This window comes from Oculina patagonica, chromosome 8 (genome assembly GCF_052425735.1).
Source record: "Oculina patagonica isolate OP01 chromosome 8, crgOcupat, whole genome shotgun sequence".
In the NCBI taxonomy this organism is placed as follows: domain Eukaryota; kingdom Metazoa; phylum Cnidaria; class Anthozoa; order Scleractinia; family Oculinidae; genus Oculina; species Oculina patagonica.
Window position 1 is genome coordinate 6,264,346 of NC_135765.1, and position 22,342 is coordinate 6,286,687.

The 22,342-nt window shown below is 40.5% G+C and overlaps 2 protein-coding genes across 2 annotated transcripts; both read right to left on the reverse strand.

The window, feature by feature from the left end:
- Positions 1-225: 225 nt before the first annotated feature.
- On the reverse strand, positions 226-11,272 carry LOC144663031 (uncharacterized). The gene is made up of 6 exons (XM_078523966.1): positions 11,037-11,272; positions 8,427-8,820; positions 7,655-7,835; positions 6,195-6,397; positions 5,372-5,647; positions 226-3,503 (listed from the first exon to the last, which is right to left on the reverse strand). The coding sequence occupies exons 1-6, from the start codon at positions 11,076-11,078 to the stop codon at positions 3,280-3,282; spliced, it is 1,320 nt and encodes a 439-aa protein (XP_078380092.1). The 5' UTR covers positions 11,079-11,272; the 3' UTR covers positions 226-3,279.
- An 859-nt stretch (positions 11,273-12,131) lies between these two features.
- Positions 12,132-20,750, reverse strand: LOC144663035 (uncharacterized). Its single transcript, XM_078523970.1, has 6 exons — positions 20,606-20,750; positions 17,744-18,137; positions 16,529-16,709; positions 15,328-15,530; positions 13,900-14,175; positions 12,132-13,112 (listed from the first exon to the last, which is right to left on the reverse strand). Exons 1-6 carry the CDS (start codon positions 20,627-20,629, stop codon positions 12,889-12,891), a joined length of 1,302 nt encoding a protein of 433 aa, XP_078380096.1. The 5' UTR covers positions 20,630-20,750; the 3' UTR covers positions 12,132-12,888.
- Positions 20,751-22,342: the final 1,592 nt, after the last annotated feature.

Below are 22,342 nucleotides of genomic sequence, written 5' to 3' on the forward strand. Positions count from 1 at the left end.
GCTCCGATCTTTGTAAAGTAAAACGTTCACTCCCGCAATTATAGGTTTTCTTCGGATACTACAATTTTCTCCAACACTCCAAAACTCCAATCCTATCTGGACAATTGGCTACAAATTGAGCTTATCTAGATAAAGGTCCCGGGTTAAAGAAATCAACCTGTTACGTGGGTTTCTAATTTACACCTATGGAATACATTCAAAGGTAACAAGAAAATAGCTTCTAAATACATTACATTTTATATGTATTTATTGCTAATTTGATTTGGATTACATTTTTCAGCCTTCTAACTGATAACAAACCTAGAGCTGCATTTTAACTAAAAAACACGATCGTGTTTTGCATGCAACTGTTGGTAAAATACAGCGACTACGACTATAATGTCTGCTGAAAGAGGATACCTAAACTTCGAGCCAGGATCCGGTTAGCCTAAGTAGCGCTCCGGTTAGCCTGAATAACAGTCTGGTTAGACTAAATAGCATTCGGTTAGCCTATCTAGCACTCCTGTTAACTTAAAGTCCTTAAATAGCACTCCGGCTAGGCTACTTTAGCTTGGGTTACTTGCGATAGCTTTTATAATAGGGTTAGGGTCCTAGCTCGGATCCTGGCTCGAATCCTGGCTCGGAGCCTGACTTAAACTGTCCACAGCCTCTCGATTTTTCAACGCAAAAAAGCAAACGAAGCGAGCGCGAAGCGCGGGTTGCTTCTTTCGTTTTGCGCTGCGGTCAGTTCTCTTGCCGTTCTCACCGCGCGCTCATCGATCGAAAAAAAAAAAACACTAAAAAATAGAGGGCTGTGGACAGTGTAAGCCTGACTTTATTATAAGTTTATCTCGTGCTGAAATCGCTCTTACAGGTTTCGCCGATTTTTCATCTAAATGTTAATATTCACCGCTTCACAAACAGTTCCACGAATGTTCGCGCATTGACTCTTGTCCATGGCTTCCTAAGAAAAAAAGCAAGCGATTCCAATGCACCACTGACAGTTGCCATGTCACCTTGTCGCGATAAAAATGTCATAAGGCTGCATTCATTAGGTATCCTACTGGGGGGGGGGGGGGGCAGAGGATTTTAAGGGGGGTTCTCAAATTTTTAGAGCAAAAAAAGGGGGGATATGAAAATTGTTAAATATCTACTGGGGGGATGCTTATTTTTTGTAAGATTCTGTCTAGCTTTTGTTATAGTTTTAAAAAGTGAAAAGTACAGCAGCTTCTTTCAAGGATTGTAAGCAACAAGGGTACCTCTATTATTCTGAGAGACAAATAAGTATTAAGTATTAAATAAGTATTAAATAAGTATTATGTAGTATTTTAAGTCCTGATGATTTTTACCGTGTTTAAATAAAGATTATTGATTGATTGATTGATTGACTATAGTAGCTATTTGAAGTTTTCAAGTAGTGTGCCTGGCCTGTAGATGTAATGTTTCGATACAGCATAGAAAGTAAAACATCTAAAATGGAAACATTTAATGCAACCTCAGTCTAAGCAGTGCAACTTTATTGAATCAATGAATGCAAAAGAAAACAATGTAATTCAGTGCACAGTTTTATGAAATTGAACAACAAATGTGCACTAAAATGTTCAATGAAAGGATACGAACAATATGACTGGAAAACTATCGCGTCCACGTTTGAAAATATGAACAAGCTATACGTCAAAGAACTTAACAAATATTTAGACCGTCATAAACTTTCTCTCCTTGGGAAGAAAAATGATAAGATAAGGAGAATAATGGCACATGTCGCACTTGAGAGAAATGATGCTGAACGGCAGGAAAATTAGGGTGAAGAGGATGGCAACAGCGGGGATGAATCCGTGGATGAGTGTGATAGTGAGAGTGATGATGATGATGAGGCTGTTGCTTTTGTCGACGAGAGTGACAGTGAAACGGAGGTTCCTGTCAATACTCCTGGTAGTACTCGTACACGAGCTGGCAGGCTATCTATACCTAATTTGCACTACTTAGACTGGCTGGCATAGGTATGACATAAACTGTCAAGACTCTCTCGATGTTGTTATTAAACATGTCTCTTGAAATCTCAAACATATATACCGTATTATAGGAAATTAACGATACATGTTATTAACGCGAATTTCAAAAATTCGCGTTAATTTTATTGATGTTAACTTTTTTACTATAAGGATTTAACCAGAACCTTTCTTGAATTCGCGTTAATTTTATTACACGTAAATTTTGTTCGCGTTGTTAAAATGCTTCGTTATATTCCTATAATAAGGTAGTGTACTATTATACAGATATTTATTTTGATATTTCTTGTGAGGGAGGAGGGGGGGGTATTCATTTTTCGGCTGATTGCATGGGGGGATTATGAAAATTTGTATGGACCTTGGAGGGGATATAAAAAAACGAGCCGCTGAAAAAAAAATCCTCTGCCCCCCCCTGTAGCATACATAATGAATTCAGCCTAACCTGATCATTTCCTCCTAACAGCGAAAAGTAATGTGATCTCTAAGAGAAGAAAATTTCGACAGAAATCTTTCTTGGCTGCTTATCATTAAGGTGTGCGGCGGGGGGAGGGGGAGGGGGGATTAGAAAACGGAAGCCGCAGATAAATGAAAAAGCACATGGCTGAAACAGAAAGTTATTACCAAGGTGTTCCACAGCTGAGCTGAGGAGCCAAGCACGTCGATTAAAATTCGTGCAGGGCCTGGTACTGGGATTGGGATTTTTCTTTTTCTTCCCTTTATACATTCCACTCAAAAGTTCCTAAAATGTTTTGATAATAAAAAAAGCATGTACTATAACTAGAAATCTGCGGCTATATATATATATGAGGCCTATTTCACGGCAACACGACGCAAGGCCCTATTCTCAATGGTGCAATGTAAGAACAAACTGTTATTATATAAGGCCTAAATTAAAGGGACTGTGTCAGAGATTTAAGCCAAATTTAGGCGAAAAATTAATCGCTTAAAACAGTAAAGGAACATTTCAAAAACACAGCAAATACAAAAGAAGGTACAGATAACCAAAAGTTGAGAAGATTGAAACGGATTGCGATACTGTTCAGCGGAACAGTATTTCAAAGTTAATCTCGTTTGCTTGTAACTTTAAATTGTAACGCCAGGGAGACACGTTTGGTTGTAGTGAAGCTATGGTTTTTCTATTTTGATCCACAGAAGTAATTTCTTTGTAAACATTAAGTTTTATAGCGAGTATTTGGCAAAACTTAATAAAAAATACTGGTCTCATGATCAGCCGTGACACAGTCCCTTTCACACAATTTTTACTTCATAAGTTTTTTTGCTCAGTTCAACGTTACATGTTCTTCATCTCTTCGTCCAAGCCAATCTTCATACCAATGGACAATGGCAGCTCTGACTTGATGTCTTCCCACAGTTCCTTGAGGGCTTTAACCGTGTTGATCTCCTTTTTGCGCAGGTCTTCCAACACAGCTTTCTTTCTTCCTTGGTCAGTCCAGTTGTACTTCTTCTGAACACGAGCGAAGAATTGCTCCACACTCTCCCCACCACTGGAAACTCCTGGGGAAAGATTGAAAAATAAGAGAGCGCTGTTAATAGCTGCGCATGCACAAGATCTTTGAGTTGTTCCAAAATATGATAAAATACGATGAGAGTTACAGAAGTCTATTGATCAACAACAAACAACAACAAAAAGCTTTATTTAACTCTATAATTTTACAATGTTTTTCACCTCCCAAAATTAGTGTAGCTATTTGAGGCGGGACAGTTGAAAACAAACAGGCTGGTAGAAAATGCAGAAAGGACAGGCCTTCGGGCAAATGTCGGGAAGTGCAAAGTCTTGAGAGTCAATGCAAAGAATAATGAAGCCATCACAGTGAATGGTCTGGCGTTGGAAGGTGTAGAGAAGTTTATTTATCTAGGAGCCACAGTATGTAGGCAAGGGGGCGGAGAAGAAGACATCAAGGCTAGGCTAGGGAAAGCGAGGGGAGCGTTTGTGAAGCTAAATCGATTATGGAATTCCAGCAGTGTGTCGAGGAAGACGAAGATCAGGCTATACAAAACATTGGTCAAACCAGTTCTCATGTATGGTTGCGAAACATGGAAAATGAACGAAGGTGATGCTAAGAAAAATTAAATCGATATGTTTCAGAACCGATGCCTGAGGAGGATAATGAAGATTAAATGGCAAGATAAGATCAGTAATAGAGAGGTACTGGAAAGGGCTAACGTGGAGAGGTTGAGTGAAGAGGTAAGAAGAAGGAGATGGCGATTTATTGGACACATCCTCAGACAACAACCTGACAATGACTGTGTTACAGCCCTGACATGGACCCCAGAGGGAAAGAGAAAGAGAGGCAGGCCAAAAACAACCTGGCGGCGCACAGTAGAAAAGGAGAGGTCCAATGCAGGGTGGCAGTCCTGGAGAGAGGTGCGCACTGCAGCGCAAGACAGGAATCGATGGAGAGCACATGTGGAGGCCCTATGCGCCAACTTGGCGCCAGGGGACAGGTGAAGGTGAGGTTTGAGGCGGGAGGTGAAAGAGAAAATGAAAACATTATATTTACACAATGACATTAAATAATCTACAATAAAGAAAAGAAAAGAATTATAGTAATATTAACGATGATAATAATACTATTAATAATAACACTAATGATAAAAATAAAAATAATTTAAGATAAAGATTTCAGGTAGTCAGTGAGGGAATTAATTTCAACATACTCGTCCTCAGCTAAAAGTAAATCAAACATTGTTTGGAATTGTTTTTCGGAAAATTGTCTCAGGTTTGTCTCTTAAGGCCGATGCGATATTGTTCCAGAGTAAAGTTCTGAAACGAGAAAAAGAACGCTTTGAAATTTCCAGCTTTGCATCTCACCGGCTGATAGTAATCCCCATTTGCTGCAGATCTAATATGTATCGGTGAACTTCGTTAGATTTTATAAAGCGAACTCGAAGAGGTAATGGTGCAGATCCATGAGATATGTCGTGCGTTAAGTTTGCGATGGTTTCAAAATAAATCATGGTTACGTGTAAAATTTAGAATTGATGATTTAACGAAAAATGGAATGTTATGACATGCCCATTTCTAAGGGTAAAACATATGAGAAGAAGTACACGTTTTTGGAGGATTAGGAGCTTGTTGATAAGACATTTGGAAGCGTGACCTCATACACATATCCCATCGGTTAGGTAGGGTAAGATCAAGGAACGATACATCGTTAGAAGTGTCTGTGTAGGGACAGGATGTCGCAGTCTGGCTATTGATGCCATGATTATAGCCAGTAAGAAGGCTAAAAAACGTTTACCGGTTAGCATTAGGACGCACTTAGCGAATCTGATCTGTTCTCTCATTGTCTGTTCACTGATCAGTGGAAGATGCGGACTCGGCACTGAAAGGCAAAATGATTTATAATTTTTTGGCTCACCTCCAGTCGTGACCTCCCTTTCCATTTGATTCTTCTCTCGCTGCTTTTTAATTCGAATAAACCTTTCAGCGGAGAGCAAAACAGAATCCAGGATGTCAAGAGCGGTTCGATCAACTTCGAAGGATCGCTCGTCATCCACGTGTGTGTAATTTGCAATGAAGTAGGTTCTCTCGCTGGAACTACCAGTTGCCCAGGACGCCTGGTCAAAAGCTTCATCTTTATCCTCCTTTTCTTTCAGTCTGTCAAGATAAGTAATCACCGTCACAGGAGCATAACCTGTAAAGTGAAGGAACGGTTATAAGTCACAGGAGCATAAACTGTAATGCAAGGTAAAGATTATGAGGCACAGTAGCATAATCTGTAAAGTGAAATAAAAGGTTATAAGTCAGAGGAACAAACTCTGTTAAGTCAGTTAAAGGAAGGACGGGAAGGAGGAAAGGAGAGAGGGAGGGACAAGCGATTAAAATTAAAGTAAAGCGAGGGGGGGGAAACAAAGTAAAGAGGGGGGAGGGACAGGAGGTTAAATCTCCCTCCTCCCTACTTTTTGAATTAAAATTTCTCCCTCCTTCCAATTCTGTACCTCCCCCCTCAGTAAAGAACAGTAATGAGATTAAATTATCAAATACCCCTTCATGCAGATATGCAAAAAGTTGACGGTTTTAAAAGACCAGGTCTATAATAGAGTAAACCATGAAAATCAAGCGCCCCACCCCAGAACAAAATGTTCCAACGAGTTCCCCCTAGGAACTTCAACTTTGACATTAAAGCTAAAATTAATTTGAGCTAAAAGGTTGAATTTTTTTCTGGCCCATATTGCTATTACCATCTTGTCGAAAGTGCTCTCTGATCTTCTGGAGTGTGTCCTTGTACTTGCCATCCTTCAAACGTGGATCGTTTGCCTTCACAACAAAAATCACAGCGTGTGCAAATTTAGAGAGCGCTGGAGCAGTGTTTGCCGCTGCGTTCGGCTCCTGATTTGCTCCTTGCTGATCATAATTTCGGACAATTTCTTCTCCAGGACGTATCCTTTAATAGAAACAAGAAAAAAATTACTTTTAGACCTGCCAACGGCCCTAAAGCAACCCCTTGTATAACTCAGAGCTACGATGTGTTATCCTACACTTGAGTGAAAATATATACTGTGAGATTAAGGCGTCATGCCCAGGAACAAAGCAAAAGGTCTCCAGTTGTGCCCGAGCTTAATGTTTTTGCGTGTGTTCGCTTTTACGAGAATGTCGAGAGAATGGGCTCTCGTAAAAGCGTGTTCGCTTTTACGAGAGCCCATTTTCGTAAGCAATCAGCTCTAGTTACGACACAGGCAGCCCAAGCGATGGCTTCTTTAATATAAATTTGCAATGGTTGTTGTCGGTTCGACTCAAGCGATCGAAAAATATGCTCAATAAATCGCTGAATTTGAGATCTTTCGTTCCTAAATTACTAACCTAAGGTTGACTCCGTGTTATTGTGAGATTTGATGGGGTTTTAGGACGATTAATTCCTTACTTGCCGCTGACGCCCCCTACTAATACTTTTTCTTAATGAAGCCATCGCTTGGGCTGCCTGTGGTTACGACCACTTTATCCAGTTCTCGAGGGGGGCGCTAACGAAAGCTTCGACTGTATACTCACTTGTTCGGCTTTAGTCGTGAAAAGGGCTGTCTGTATATTCCCGGGGTATCTTATCGAACGTTCGGCAATCGAACACCAATCGTTCAATTGGGTTTCGTAATCGAACATACACCTGTAATCGAACTCACACTAAAATTTGGTGAATCGAACACAATCGAACGTTCGATTACTGACCGGTCGACAGTTCTACTCAATCCAAGGTTCAATTACCGAGCGTTTTGGCGCCAAGAGATAAATTCTTAACAAAATCGAATCACAAACAGCTCTTGTACTCAATCCAAAGTTCAATTTCTGAACTTTCTGGAGCCAAGGGATAAATTCCAAACAAAATCGAATCGGATTACAATAATCAAACTCACAGCAAATTAGATGTTCGATTGAATTTGGTTCGATTTTGTTCGAATAGATACCCCGAACAGATTAGTCCCTAAAATTAAATAAAGATGAACTCACTCCAAAATTGTCTGCAAGTGTGGAATGTACCCGCGCAAGAAAAATCAGTTCGAGACACCACGAGAATCATTACCGAGCTACGTTATTAATAAATACTTTTTCAGGTCGACTTTCCTTTCAGACATGCAAAAAAGAGACCTCACTCAAGCGAAACGTCTGTTTTCCTTACGCTAGCCTGAACAACACACACAACATGCATTACCTTCCTGACAAAATTTTGAGGCACTCATCCAGGAGCCTTTCGTCACTCTCAAAAAATCCTCTGGTGTCCACCATCCGAATTTTTTTCTGCACGTAGTATTCCTCAAGGTTAATGGTGCCTTCCTTTCCTGTTCCTTGCGCAAAGGCGACCTGAGACTCTCCAATAGCTCGCTGTAACGTGCCTTGTTGTAAAGGTAATCAAAAAGAGAATGCCTTAATGTTGGGCGATTTTCGATTGGGTGTAGTTCCACTCCCAGGGTGGGGGCGGGGTTCCTTTTTCCTTTTGTTCACCCCAAAAAATTCCCTTGTGTTCCACTGTTCCCTAAAAGTACTTTGTCGATTTTTGTAATCCCTGATTCCTAAAATTAAATATCAGAAACACGGCTTTTGTTCCAGTGTTCCCAGCTTTATTTACCTTTTGTCGACTTGTTACCAATTATTTTATGGTCATGTTCCCTTGTTCCCTGTAAACCCTGGGGGGGGGGGGGGGGCTCAGTAATCACTCGCCAATCACTGGACGCGAGCAAGCCAGTGCACCAGTCAAAACTCGATACAAACACATGTAGCCAACACCTCTCGTACCCAGATCTTCTTAACCCTTGGGAGAGAATATCTGGTAAAAAGCCATTTTTGCTCATGTCAAATGTGTCAGAAATTTGTTCATACGACAAGACTACGCATGCTCGTTAATTTAGAAGAATTTTTAAAAAGCTCAATGGTCGTTTTAAATAGTTCACGGAAAAGTTTTCACAAAAGAAGAAACCTGTTCTTACCCACAAAACTGGTTTTCCCTGATCCTGTTGGCCCGATCAACGCAATACGCAACAAATCGATGTCGTCCACCTCCAGATCTCGGAAAGATTCTTTCTTAATTCTAGGACAGCTCTGAAAGTCGTAATTCATCAGGTCGCCCTTAAGTTGGAGAAATCTTTCTTCCTCCTTCTGTTTTCTTTCTCTTTCCTCCCTCTCACGTTTTTGGCGGTCTAATTCCCTTCTCTGTTCGTCGTCTTCAACCCTCGTGCGTTCTGCCACTTCACGCAACGCCTGTTGACGATCTCTTTCCATCTCGTCACGCAACGCTCTCATTCTCTGTTCATTTTCTTCTCGGGCTCTCTGTTCACCTTGAGCGCGTGCATTGGGATCGGTTCTGTCCACTTCTTCATAGGTCTTTAATTAAAGACAAGAACATTATGCCAACAATCAAATAAACGAAGGGATCGTGCTTAAAATGATTTCAAGGATTTGGAAACTGTTCCATTTAGTAAGCCAAGGGACCGGTCATTATTTAGAGGGTGGGTAAAGAAAAGGTAAAGTCTGTGTCAGAGCCAAGTGGCCCATACAGCCGGAGCTTATCCCGGTTTCCGTAGCATTAAGCGACTAGGAGTATTTCTACTCCCCCCTGGATGGGATGCTAGTCCATCGCAGGGTAACCCCCCAGCAGTAAATTCGCCGGTACCCATTTGTACACCTGGGTGGAGAGAAGCACTGTGAGAGTAAAGTGTCTTGCCCAAGAACACAACGCAGCGCCCCGGCCAGGCCTCGAACCCGGGCCGTTCGACTCGGAGTCGAGCGCGCTAACCATTAGGCTACCGCGCCTCTCACAGAGGGTGGGTAGGACTGGTCCAAATTAGGGAAAGGTCAATGACTTTTATGTAGGAAAAAAGGGGGTGGGGCACATGAATTTGTACACGCATATTAGGACGGTTTAAAGAAGTGGGTGGGTAAGGGGGGGATCAGTGAAAAATGTGCTTTACAAAAAAGAAGGGTCAGGAGAATTTGAACATAGGCTCCCTTCATTCGCACCAGCGCCCCCCCCCCCCCGCCCTCACCTACCCACAGACTATGATTAGCCCCAATCCGATTAATACGACAAGGAAGCTAGAGTGGAAAATGTATAAAAACTTTAAAAGTTTGGACTGAGTAATGTAGTAACCTTAAATGAACTGTAATCTAACTGGTAATCTTAATGTATGTTATGGACTGCTCAAACAATGACAAAAAACAAAAGCCAAGAACAGGCCAAGTATGGGCCCCTGTGTTTACTTAAGATACAGATACCCCCCTCCCCCCCTCCGCCCAAGATATCAACCTATTCAGACTATCCCCTTCCCCCAAGAAAAAATAACAAAATAAAACAAAAAAAATTAATTAAGCTAAAAAAGAGGACTTACCGTTTAGAAACACTAGCGACAATTACGACCCTCCAACAGCAAAATAGTTACCCATTGCATACCTTACCCCCCCCCCACCCCGCAAGTAGAGGATGGAATAATCGCGAAAGACTTTTAAAACTAGCTCAGTTCAGAAAATTGATGAGTTTTTAGGCAGTCTTGGAGAATTTATTTCCTTTCCAAGGATAAATACGCTAGCAATTGCAATGTATGGAAATGTAAAAACAGTTCCATTAGTGCAAACTGGTAACCAGAAACTGAAAGAGTACTCGAGCGATTTACTTCAAAATGAAACTGAATACTAAGCATTTTAAAACGAGGTTGGTATGGCTTGACAACAACCCATTAAAAAAGTAAGAAACATTCACTGAATCGAAATCTATAGCATTGCTTTTTTGTCAAACCTTTCTTATTTCTTGTGCCCGTATTTCAGTTAACACTTTTTTTAATAACAAAACTGGCAATATCGCTCTGTAAGCGCGCATCGCGTGACTTTCATTTACGTTTGATCGATGATTCGGGAGAATATTTAGCAAGAGGTATTAAAATGTTTCTGTTATTATTAATACCAGCAAGCTGTAAATTAACAAATAACTTACGAATACACTCTTTTGAAAGTCAAAAAATACACGCTAGAGTTCAAAATAAATCAATTACAATCGCAAGTGATCGAATAAAAGCAGTAAATGTGTTAACATATTCCAGGAATTCATTACGAACTCACGTTACCCGGAAAGCCAAACAAGAGGAAAACTTTCGGTTTCATTTACCGTTTCCATTAATGTCGCCCTGTTTCTCTTATTCTTCCGTATGTAAAAGGAGATAAAAGGGATTTGAATAACTGATTGTGTTTCTTGAGGTCGAAAATGTTAGCACAATTGACTCCTGCTTGACATAGTGATAAAATGCGAGACTGCTACCGACGTTAACCAAATTATTTGACTTTTTTTTAATAAAAAGCTCTCGTTTCGCTTTGCATTCCAGAATTTGGCTATTTGACCGATGAAGTACCTTAATTAGGCCCTTTAGATCTAAATTTTAGTGAATAAACCGGCAAAGCAAAGTCTGAATTTCACCAGTTAAATTATAACACTTCTTTGACATGTTTCACTTTCAAGCGAAGACTCGAATACGCTTGCCATATTTAAACAAAATGTAACCGATTATAAGCTGAAATTAAAAAAAAAAATATTCGGATCTTTGTGTACTTACGATTTTTGGCGAACCGCCGAATATTTTTCTAAAAAAAGCCATTTTAGAAAAGGCTTTTTGTGTACGCCTGGAAACTTCTCGTCTGCTCTAACTTCTTGAAGCAGAATTCAAAAGCGGAAGTGGGTTTTCCCTGAAATCGCGTGACGTTTCTGATTCTCAGAAATAATCTCTGACCCAGGTCCCGTAGCCTGCGTCCAGCCGTCTCCTATTTCCCTCCTGGGGCGAGATCGCGCGAACGTCCACCTTGTTGCCGAAAACTATCATTTTCATTTCTTCTTCAGTGGACACCCAGTTTAAAAATAACATGACCCGCACTCAGTATTGGTAACGGCTTCTTGAGCCTAAGAGTTTTTATAAGCCAGGCAGCTGGAATATACAGAAATACAGAATCCACAAACGAATAATATACATAGTGTATTTGTAAGAGCAGCAATTCACCATCAGAGAATAGGGTTTGGGTACGTTTCAGCTTGGGCTTTTGTAGCCTATTTGTTATTCGTTTGTGAACCTGGAAATTGCTCTCCAAGACGCGTTGCAGGTTCTAATTCTATTTTGTTTGCGCATGCTAGCGAGGCTTGGAGGGCAATTTGCATGAACACAAAAGGATAACAAGTAGGCTGCAAAATGTCTATAGAGCATTTTCATTCACGTGACCTGCGGCCATATTGGTTTACTAAACCAAAAAAGAGAGTTTTATTCCCAGAGGAATAACAAGTACACCAATATGGCCTTCGTTTCTTTGTTTTGGAACACCAACATATCAAAACGATCTATTACGGTGCATCCAATTTTTAATGGAGAGGCATGGCGGCCTAATGGTTAGTGTGATGGACTCCGGATCGAGCGGTCCGGGTTTGAGCAATCGCCGGGGCACTGCGTTGTGTTCTTGAGCAGGATATTTTACTCACAAAGTGCCTCTGTCCACCCAGGTGTATAAATGGGTACCGGCGAATTTCCGTTACTGCTGGGGCTAACCTTGCGATGGACTAGCACCCCATCGAGGGGGAGTAGAAATACTACTAGTCGCTTCATGCTACGTCATATGTATAAATAAGCTTTTTTGCATATGTGAGCGAAGTGTAAAAACATAAACACTTTTCAATCAACTTAAACTTTTATTTCTTTAAGAAATTCAAAATCGATGAGATGATCATAACCCTTACTTGTTTGCCTAGCTGAAAACGGCAAAAAGTTGTATTTCGTCATCCAAATGAGCTCCTGGTCCTGGTTTCGTTCTCCCTGTGAGTTTACCAGGCCTGAAATACGTTTTACTGCCGCAAAAAAAGTTAGCCCATTTTAACTGACTAACTTTTGTTTTGTTTTGGAACAGCAATATGGCAGCTGCGACGTCATATCAAAACGCTCTATTACGGTGCATCCAATTTTTGATGGGGAGGCAAAAAAAAGTTAGCCCATTTTAACTGACTGGTTTATAGTCAGTTTCTAGTGGAACATAATCAATCATCACCAGGTATACTCGGCCAATATTTTTGCTAACAACCTAAGAGATTTCGAGGTGGCTAAGTGGAATTGCCGCAGCACGGTTGATTTAGCTTTGTGGAGTCTTGAGACTAGTAAAGTTGTCACGTGACAAGAAGACCGTGTACGATCGAGTATGTTCTTGCCATGTGTGTGTTGTAACTCAGAGTTTGCACACTTTTTTATGCATTAAATACAACACAAGCTTAATCTTCTCAGAGTTGCGAGTTCGAATCTTCACTTAACAGGGGTTATTCTAAATGGTTAGGGGGCCAAATAACCTCTCCCCGAATCAACATTTCTTAAAATGAATATTTTTACTTCACATGATTAGACAATTATATCAAGTTTTTTTCTTTAGCTCGGTTCAACGTTACATGTTCTTCATCTCCTCTTCCAAGCCAATCTTCATGCCAATGGACAATGGCAGCTCTGACTTGATGTCTTCCCACAGTTCCTTGAGGGCTTTAACCGTGTTGATCTCCTTTTTGCGCAGGTCTTCCAGCACAGCTTTCTTCCTTCCCTGGTCGGTCCAGTTGTACTTCTTCTGAACACGAGCGAAGAATTGCGCCACACTTTCCCCGCCACTGGAAACTCCTGGGGAAAGATTGAAAAATAAGAGAGCAATGTTAATATCTGCGCATGCACAAGATCTTCTCGTTGATCCAAAATATGCATAGTATATGACGAGAGGTTTAGATGTCTATTAATCGTTACATAATTGGCATTAAGGTACAATCGGCGAATGTGATTGGTTCTCTCATTGCATGTCCACTAATAGAAGGCGATCGCGCGCTAGTAGCCTTTGAACAGAATGTAAATGTAAAAAAGTAAATGTTGTTTATAGTGGTCATGCACTTAGCTTTATATCTCTTCGAGATAGCTAGTTTACAGGCATGCCACTGAAACAGAGGAATGAACATAACAAGGTTAAAAATCCCAACTGGCAGGAGGCAGACCAGTTGGCTATGTACAAAGCGTGATCGAGGATTTGAACTCGGGACAACCGAGAAACAAATTCAGCTAGTGGCAGGGGCAGGTCTTGAACCGGGGACCTCCGGATTACAATACCAGCGCCCTAAACCATTCGACGTCATCATTTTCTTCTCTACTTCGCAGTGGGTTTCCATTTGAAGAGCATTGTTCCATTATTCTGGATTCTTTGACCTTAGGTGGAGAGAAAGGGCACTATGAGAGTAAAGTGTTTCTGTCCAAGAGCACAACGCAGTGCCCCGGCGAGAGTTCGAACCCAGACCGCTCGATCCAGAGTCCAGCGCACTAACCATCAAGCCACCGCGCCTCCAATGTTGACAGTTGAATACGTAAAAAATGGCCTAGAGACTCTCTCCCTTAGTTATGGCATTGAATTTGGGAAAAAGATTACCTCCAGCCATGGCCTCCCTTTCCATCTGATTCTTCTCTCGTTGCTTTTTAATTCGTATAAACCTTTCAGCGGAGAGCAAAACAGAATCCAGGATGTCAAGAGCGGTTCGATCCACTTCAAAGGACTGGTCAGCATCCACGTGTGTGTAATTTGCAATGAAGTAGGTTCTCTCGCTGGAGCTACCAGTTGCCCAGGACGCCTGATCAAAAGCTTCATCTTTATCTTCTTTGTCTTTCAGCCTGTCAAGATAAGTAATCACCGTCACAGGAGCATAACCTGCAAAGTAAGGGAAAGATTATCAGTCACAGGGGCAAAAATTGTATTGTTATATAGCTAGAAATTTTTCCTTAGCAGCTCGCGCTAATTGGTTAATTCGAGGTCACATGAAATCTAACAATAGATGCTGTTTCCCGCCAAAAGTCTCCGAGAGGGCAACATTGCAAAATATGTGAAAACAGAGGGCACATTGCAATTAATGTTGCCCGCGAATGTTAACCTTCGAGCGCCATTTTTTAAAGTCTTCGTCGTGCTATATAACAAAGCACTTAATGACTGAAAACCAGTTGATTTTGTTTTCCTCGAAACATTGAGATTTTCGGGAAATAAAATTAACTGTTTTTCCGAGGAATCAGTCATTAAAGGAAGGTAAAAAGAAAAAACGACCGACCGACTTAATGAACGAACAAAAGGAAGCAAGGACCGACCGACCGAACAAACGAACGATCACATGAACGACGGCGGAAATAAAAGAAAAGTAGGGAAGCCATGAAATGTAATTGAATGTAATAAGTGCGATCAAATACCCCTTCAGATATGCGATGGAGAGAAGGTTTTAACAAACCAGGACCTGGTTGTCAAAGCATAAAATTTGATTTCAGTTTTATTAAATTTTTAACGAAATTTTCTGTTTCTCTATATCTCCACAAAACATAAGCACTTTTATACAAGAGAAATTGAACCCTCGATGAACTTTTAATCTTGGGTTAGCGTTAATCTGCCCCAGGGCCGGGTTGTTCGAAGGGCGATTAACGCTAACCCAGGATTAAAAGATGATCAAGGTTTTAATTTCTCTTGTTTTAAAAGTTTTCCATAGCTAATGTTTTGTGGCGTTTGAGTTTGGTCCACGTCAAAACTGGGGGATTAAATATATTAACAGAAAACCTTAACGAAATGTTATAAAATTGAAATCAAATATCACGCTAATCCTGGATTAGCTTAATCGTGCTTTGAACAACCGGGCCCAGGTCTATACAACAGGGTAAGTCTATATAATAGGGCAACAGCTTCAGTGAAAAACGGACGGCACATCACCCTGCCCAACTACAAACGTTTGAATCATTTTCATAGGGTCTTACACCTTGACGTACATAAAAAAGGCCTTTTAATTTGAGCTAAAGGACTGGATTTTCTTGCACCTATTGCTATTACCATCTTGTCGAAAGTGCTCTCTGATCTTCTGGAGAGTGTCCTTGTACTTGCCATCCTTCAAACGCGGATCGTTTGCCTTCACAACAAAAATCACAGCGTGTGCGTATTTAGAGAGCTCTTGAGCTCTTTTAGCCGCGGTGTTCGGCTCTCGATTTGCTCCTTGCTGGTCATAATTTCGCACGATTTCTTCTCCAGGACGAATCCTTAAAGAGAAACAAGAAAAAAATAACTTTTCAGAACTAAATACGCCCCTGACGACAGTCCTGAAGCAACCATTTGTGTCACCTATAACTGGAATGAATTCATATGTAATAGGAGGCTAGTGTCTTGCCGAAGACAGCGTTCGTACTCTTTTGAATTCCATGACTTTTCAAAGTTTTCCATGACCTAAATCTGACCATTTTTCCTGGAAATTTCTTAAAAAATTATCTTGATTTCGGGTACGCTTTTACCCTTTTCGATCCTCACAAAAAATTTCATTTTCCATGATTTTCCATGACCCACACTTAAATTCCATGACTTTCCAGCCCTGGAAAAATGAAATTCTAAAATTCCATGACTTTCCAGGTTTTCCATGACCCGTACAAACCCTGAAAGAACGAAACAAAAGGACCCTAGTTGTGAAATGCTCGGTTTCATTAGCATATACTTGTAGAGCCCTAACACGGCTCATAATACCGAGGGTAAATAAAGTTTCAGTTTTAGTGTCACAGCAAAGACCGTTGTCAGGGGCTTAACGCAAGCCTTTTTTGTAGATGGTCTTAGTAAGTATTCGTATTTGTCTTAGTGTTATTTTTGTTATGATTATTTCTTAGGTAACTTAAACACGACCACATCAGCTATGCTGTAAATTTATCGTGTCTAAATAAAAGATATATTATTATATTATTATTAATCGTCGTGTGTTCGTAGGAGATGTCCCGCACTTGACGAGACCATAGATCGCCTGTGTAGGAGACTAGCTGAACGCGTGATTTCACGATACAATTACAAGCTGCTTGTACCTCAAACCTTAGTAAAACAGGCTCAGCTTTACTTGCGACAAAGGGAGATCTGAGATTTGAGCCGAAAAATTAATACTACTGTGGTTTGTGTCTGTGTGTTCCCTTTGATTGGTCGATTAAGAACTGTCACGCGCATGACACAGAGAAACGCCTGTTTTCGTTGCGCTGACCTAAACAACGCACAAAACATCAATTACCTTCCTGACATGATTTTGAGGCACTCATCCAGGAGCCTTTCGTCACTCTCAAAAAATCCTCTGGTGTCCACCATTCGAATTTTTTTCTGCACGTAGTATTCCTCAAGGTGAATGGTACCTTCCTTTCCTGTGCCTTGCTCAAAGGCGTTCTGAGGTTCTCCAATAGCTCGCTGTAATGTGCCTTGTAAAGGTAATACAAAACAAGAAGGTCTTAATGCTGGGTGGAAAAAGTGAAAGTGGGAACCAAAGCAAACACAAATTTCTTTCGACACTTAAGTGAAAATCGCTCTAATGATTAACACTTTGGCTAATCACAAAATAACGCAATAAAGCCGTCAGAGGTCGAAGCAAAGTACAGTCATGCAACCGGTGCAAAGTGCGGGAAAACGTGCATAAGCCAAGTCACTTAATGTTAAATTGGTTTGGTATAGGAGCACCTTGCACTTCGAAAACCGTTGTAACACGTCTGTTTGTATGCATCTACGATTTTGAGCGCCATACTATAGGTATAGGTATTTTATTTAAAGTCGGAAACGTTGGGAGTGGTTGCCCAATCTCCCGAGCCAGGGGCTCATGTTAAAAACGCACGACTATTTACAATAAAATTAATTACATTACTATTACATTATAATCATTAAAAATAGAATTTAAAAAGAGATGCTAATATAAATATAGAATTAAAATATGAAAGCAACTAATCCTAATATTAAAAATTTAAAAGTTTAAGTTTGCACAAGAAGCATAGCATACTCCAAATAAAAAAACTATACAGGCTTCGAAAACCTGATAACAATCGAAAAACTCCTCTGAGACAGACCTGGGGGAACCTTGCTTTACACCAGAGATTTAATAGAAACGTCACTAGCACAGATAGATATCGACCAGGTTTTTTCTTCCCCCACCCCCTCTCACCTAAAACTTCCTCCGACTTAACCATCCAAAATACCCCCCTCCCTCTCCTCCCACACCAACCCTGAAATCCGCCAAGTTACGTTAACACATTTCTTTGTAGCTGGGACACGAAATATACATGGAAAACCATACGCATTTTTATTACCTTGGGCTTGTCAATTTCACGGGTAATACCCTTACGAAGGAGGAATAAACCTGCCATGCGAATGTTTTAATAGGTACCGAGGAAAAAAGGGATATTAGCCTGAGGCACAATGAGAGCACGAGAAATTTTAATCACAAAACACAGAAACCTGTTCTTACCCACAAAACTGGTTTTCCCTGATCCTGTAGGCCCGATTAGCGCAATACGTAGCAAATCAATGTCGTCCACCTCTAAATCTCGAAAAGATTCTTTCTTAATTCTGGGACAACTCTGAAAGTCGTAATTCATCAGGTCGCCCTTAAGTTGAAGGAATCGTTCTTCTTCCTTTTGTTTTCTTTCTCTTTCCTCCCTCTCACGTTTTTGACGGTCTAATTTTCTTCTCTGTTCGTCGTCTTCACTTCTGGTGCGTTCTGCCACTTCACGCAACGCCTGTTGACGATCTCTTTCCATCGCGTCACGCAACTCTCTCATTCGCTGGTCATTCTCCTCTCGGGCTCTCTGTTCACCTTGAGCGCGTGCATTGCGATCTGTTCTGTCCACCGTTTCATAGTTCTGTAATTAAAGACAGACAAACAAGCAAAACCAAGGGATCGTGTTTGAAACAAATTTCAGAGGATTTGGAAACAATTTTATTTAGAAAACGAATCCGAATAAAAGAGAAGGAAGCTAGAGTAGAAAATATAGATACACCTTGACATTGTAGCTAGCTAGGTAATAATTTTAATTTAGTGATTTACTCGAAAACGGAACTTTATACTAAGCTTTTAAAAAATGAGGCTGGCATGACTTCACAACAAACCGATTAAATGAAAAACATTTTTCTCAATTTTTTGAATACAGTCAACTCTCTCTTAACGGACACCTCTATAAGAAGGACACCTCCATAAGACGGACACCTGGTGATGGTCCCTGCCGTTTTTCAGTCATTTTACTGTAACCAAACTCCCTATAAGACCGACGGACACCTCTCTAAGGCGGACAACGGACACTTTGAAATGATTAACGGACACTTGAGAAGTGTTTTTTTATCATGTTTTATTAGTGAAAATACTTCCAAACTTCTCAACGTTAGTCACTGTACCAAGGATACGTGTATACCAAGCTTACTAACCACAAACAATGACGCTTTAACGGATTACTTCTTTACTTACGTATATGGACACTAAAGAGGTCATTCTCTACTTACAGTATTACAGTTTGTAGAAGCTCTCAACTTTTGCTTTAAAAAGTAAATACGGTCCTTTTATTATTTTAGTCTTGTTGCAGTTAGCAAAGGTTTGTTGCATTGTGCAAAGGTTTAGCTTTATTATCTCAGAATTACTGGTGTCATGTGACCTCGACTCTCTATTAGGCGGACACCTCTCTAAGACGGACAGCTGCGGCCGGTCCCGAAGGTGTCCGTCTTAGAGAGAGTTGACTGTATTCAAACCCTCATGAAATCCCACACGCACAGAAAACGTCACTGGAATCGAATTCAGTGACATAACCTATTTTGTCACAGTCTTTCTATTTCCTGTACCCATTTTTCAGTAATGACAATTTTATGAACTAAAACTGGCAACATCGATCACTGAGCGCGCATCGCGTGACTTTCATTTACGCTTGCGTGACTGAAGAGTAAGGAAAATATAAACTATAAAGAGCTACTAAAATATTGGAGTTATTATTAATGCCAGAAAACGGTAAATCAATAAAGAGTAAATTTTGTATTTAACACCAAAAAAAAAACACGTCAGCGCTCAAAATAAATTAATTACAAATTCTTGGTTTTCATGTTACGTCATAAAATTCTGAAATCAAAATTCACTAGGCCTACTACATTTTCGTTGTTATTAGACGTATAAAGACAAGCTAAAAATATATCTTTTTGCAAATTTCCAGATCGATAGTGTCATTCGTTTTTTAAACAGAGCATTTTGAATATTTGAGTTCTCCGTCGTATGTGACATCAAGCTTGTTTAAAAAAAAGGCCTTTCCTTTCCATTTTCAGCAGATTGAACATTTCAGATACAATAAATGGTGTTTATGTGAAACTGTACTAGCTCATGAGCCAAAGATTGCCGCTGTTGTAAACAGAATTGAGTTCCAGATGGTTTCTCTGACATCACGGCGGCCATATTTGTGTACCTCGGAAGGACACAGTTATGGCATCTCCATACTAAGCTTTATAAATTTGCGTGGAAAGGTTCGGCAAATAACTCGCGAACGGTACACCGCACAGACCTGAAACTTGGAGAAATTGTTTATCTATTTATCGTCTATAATATTTGAAATTATAGCTTCAGTTCTATAGTTGAATGGTTTCGAATTTATTTTTTGATTGCGTGACAGTGAAATCCAGCAATTGCAAATGATCGAACAAGTTCCAGGAATTCGTTACAACCGGAAGACGCGTTACCCGGAAAAGCCAAGAAACCTAAAGAGGAAGACTTTCGGTTTCATTTACCTACTGCAGTACAAATGTCACGTTCTTTTCCTTTATTATTCCTTTAATTTATTTTATCTAGTGAAAGGGATTAAAAATACCGTGACTTTGCGTTTTATTGTCGAGGATGATTGCGAAATGTACTTTGTACAGTTCTAATGAAATAAGAAACTCTAAGGTCAACAACATCTTTTCGCTTGATGTAATATATTTCGGTCTCAGACGAAAGCTCTTGTATTCTCTATTCATCCGAGAATTCGCCGATTTGCCCGCCGCTTTAAAACGCTTGTGTTTCTGTGACTGAGTGAATGAAACATATGCAGAAACGCACTTTGCATTATAAAATTAATAGTTTCGATGTCAACTTGTAAAGCACGACACACTACATTTGTTATTGGTGCAAATTGCCGATATTCCTCTTAATTTTGCTTGGCTTTCTTGTGAAATCATGTTCGACTTCGTGCATACGTTTAAAACACAAGTTTCACTTTCAAACGAAGCGAACACTCGTGCACGCTTGTTTGCAGTGTTTGGACAAAAAGAAACCAAGAATAAGCTGGAATTTATATAATTATTCAAATTTTCGTGTACTCACGATTTTGGAATCGCCGTTTCCCATTTTAGAGAAGGTTTCCTTTGTAGTGTAGCTTTGTGTACGCTTCGAAGGTCCTTAAAACTCCTTGCCTGCTCTGTGGTGCTTCTTTGAAGCCGAATCCTCAAAAGCGGAAGTGGGACTTCCCCGAAATCGCGTGACTTCTGATTTCCCAGAAATGACATTCTCGGACCCAGATCCCGGAGCAGTGACTGCGCGAGCCAGTACGTTTCAAATTGCGTATTAACAGTGTGTTCTATATTAAATATCCTTTTTCTGAACCCAACTGAAGAGTTTATTCCGTCATAACTGAGTTATGTGATGGTGGGTGCTGTTTGCTAAATTCCCACCCGTTTTGGCCCGTGACAGAGTTTCCAGTCGGGGGAACAAGTGCCAGTTGATGGCGTGTTCAGGTTTTCGAAACCTGAAAGAGCCCGCAATCTTCGGAAATTGTTCAGTGGGTTGCTTAGTTACATGATCACGCTATCATTACGCAACCACACAGCTGTGGGGATGAAAACAATTTTTTTTTGGCGCTTTTCCGCGGGAGTTTTAAAACATTTTTTTTTTAAGATGTTTTGTTTAGTATAAGTTCAATGGAAAGTGGGATCTCAGTTACTTTTGGTTTGGCACCGATAACAGTCATAGACAATTTTAAGTCCTTTCGGGAAGGCAAAAAAATTTCATCAAAAAAATTTCGCCGTCCATACGTTATCAAACAACCTTGGATGACCACAATTACCACCTGCAGGTGCTCAAAAAAGAACATCTTGGACGAAGGAAATTTTTAAGCCTGTGTTCTAACCAAGAGAGCCAAGAGAACTTCTCTTCGATCATACCCGCGTGGCAAAAGCGCCATTTTGAACACCAAAACCTCAAGTTTCTTCGGAGATATTCGTATAACACTCTCATTGGACGAAATCATTCGGAAAGCATTCGGGCGCGCACACGAAAATTTCCCAAAACCAGAACTTGTTCCCCCGACTGTTTCGGCAAATCTCTTTTTACAGCAGTTGAATGACTCCGTCGACAAGAATGAATAAAGCGCATTTTGCAATGCCGAGCGTTGTCTTGAGCACTAGCCCTGCCTTGTTGGAAGGTTCAAAACTAGCAACAGGCCCTTTACATGTTCCCTTGCTCGTCAAAAACCCCGCCTGATTATTTTGCAACATACATAACCATAAAATTATCCTGACCTTAATTGTACTGGCTCCATCAAATGAAACTTGTTTTGGTGCCCCGTGACATTTATATTGTCTGTCATGTCACTAAACACATTCAATCAAATTGGGTTGGGGAGGGGAGGGGGGGGGGGGGGTAACGCAGCAAACGTCAAACGCCTAGCCGCGCAATCAAATTCAGTATACAGCTGTTTCTAGAAAGGTTGTCGAAAAAAGGCACAAAAGTGCATGCGACAAGACCGAAAGGTTGTATAAGGAGGCATTACGGCTGCTCGGCCTCACTTCATTGAGAGAACGGCGCCAACATCTTTGCCGGCAGTATGTCTGTAAACTTCAGGATGTAAATAGCCCTCTTCATTTTCTTTTGCCTCGACGTGAGGAGATTGTACATAACTACGATTTAAGATCCGGCACGAGTCGTAGCACCATCAAGTCTTGTAGAACGAAGCGTTCTCAGGACTTCGTCACTTCTCGCTATTAATCTTGAACTAGCTTGTTTATAATAGAACCTTATATTGTATATATATAATTGTAATTAATAGTTTACATTTTTTTACCT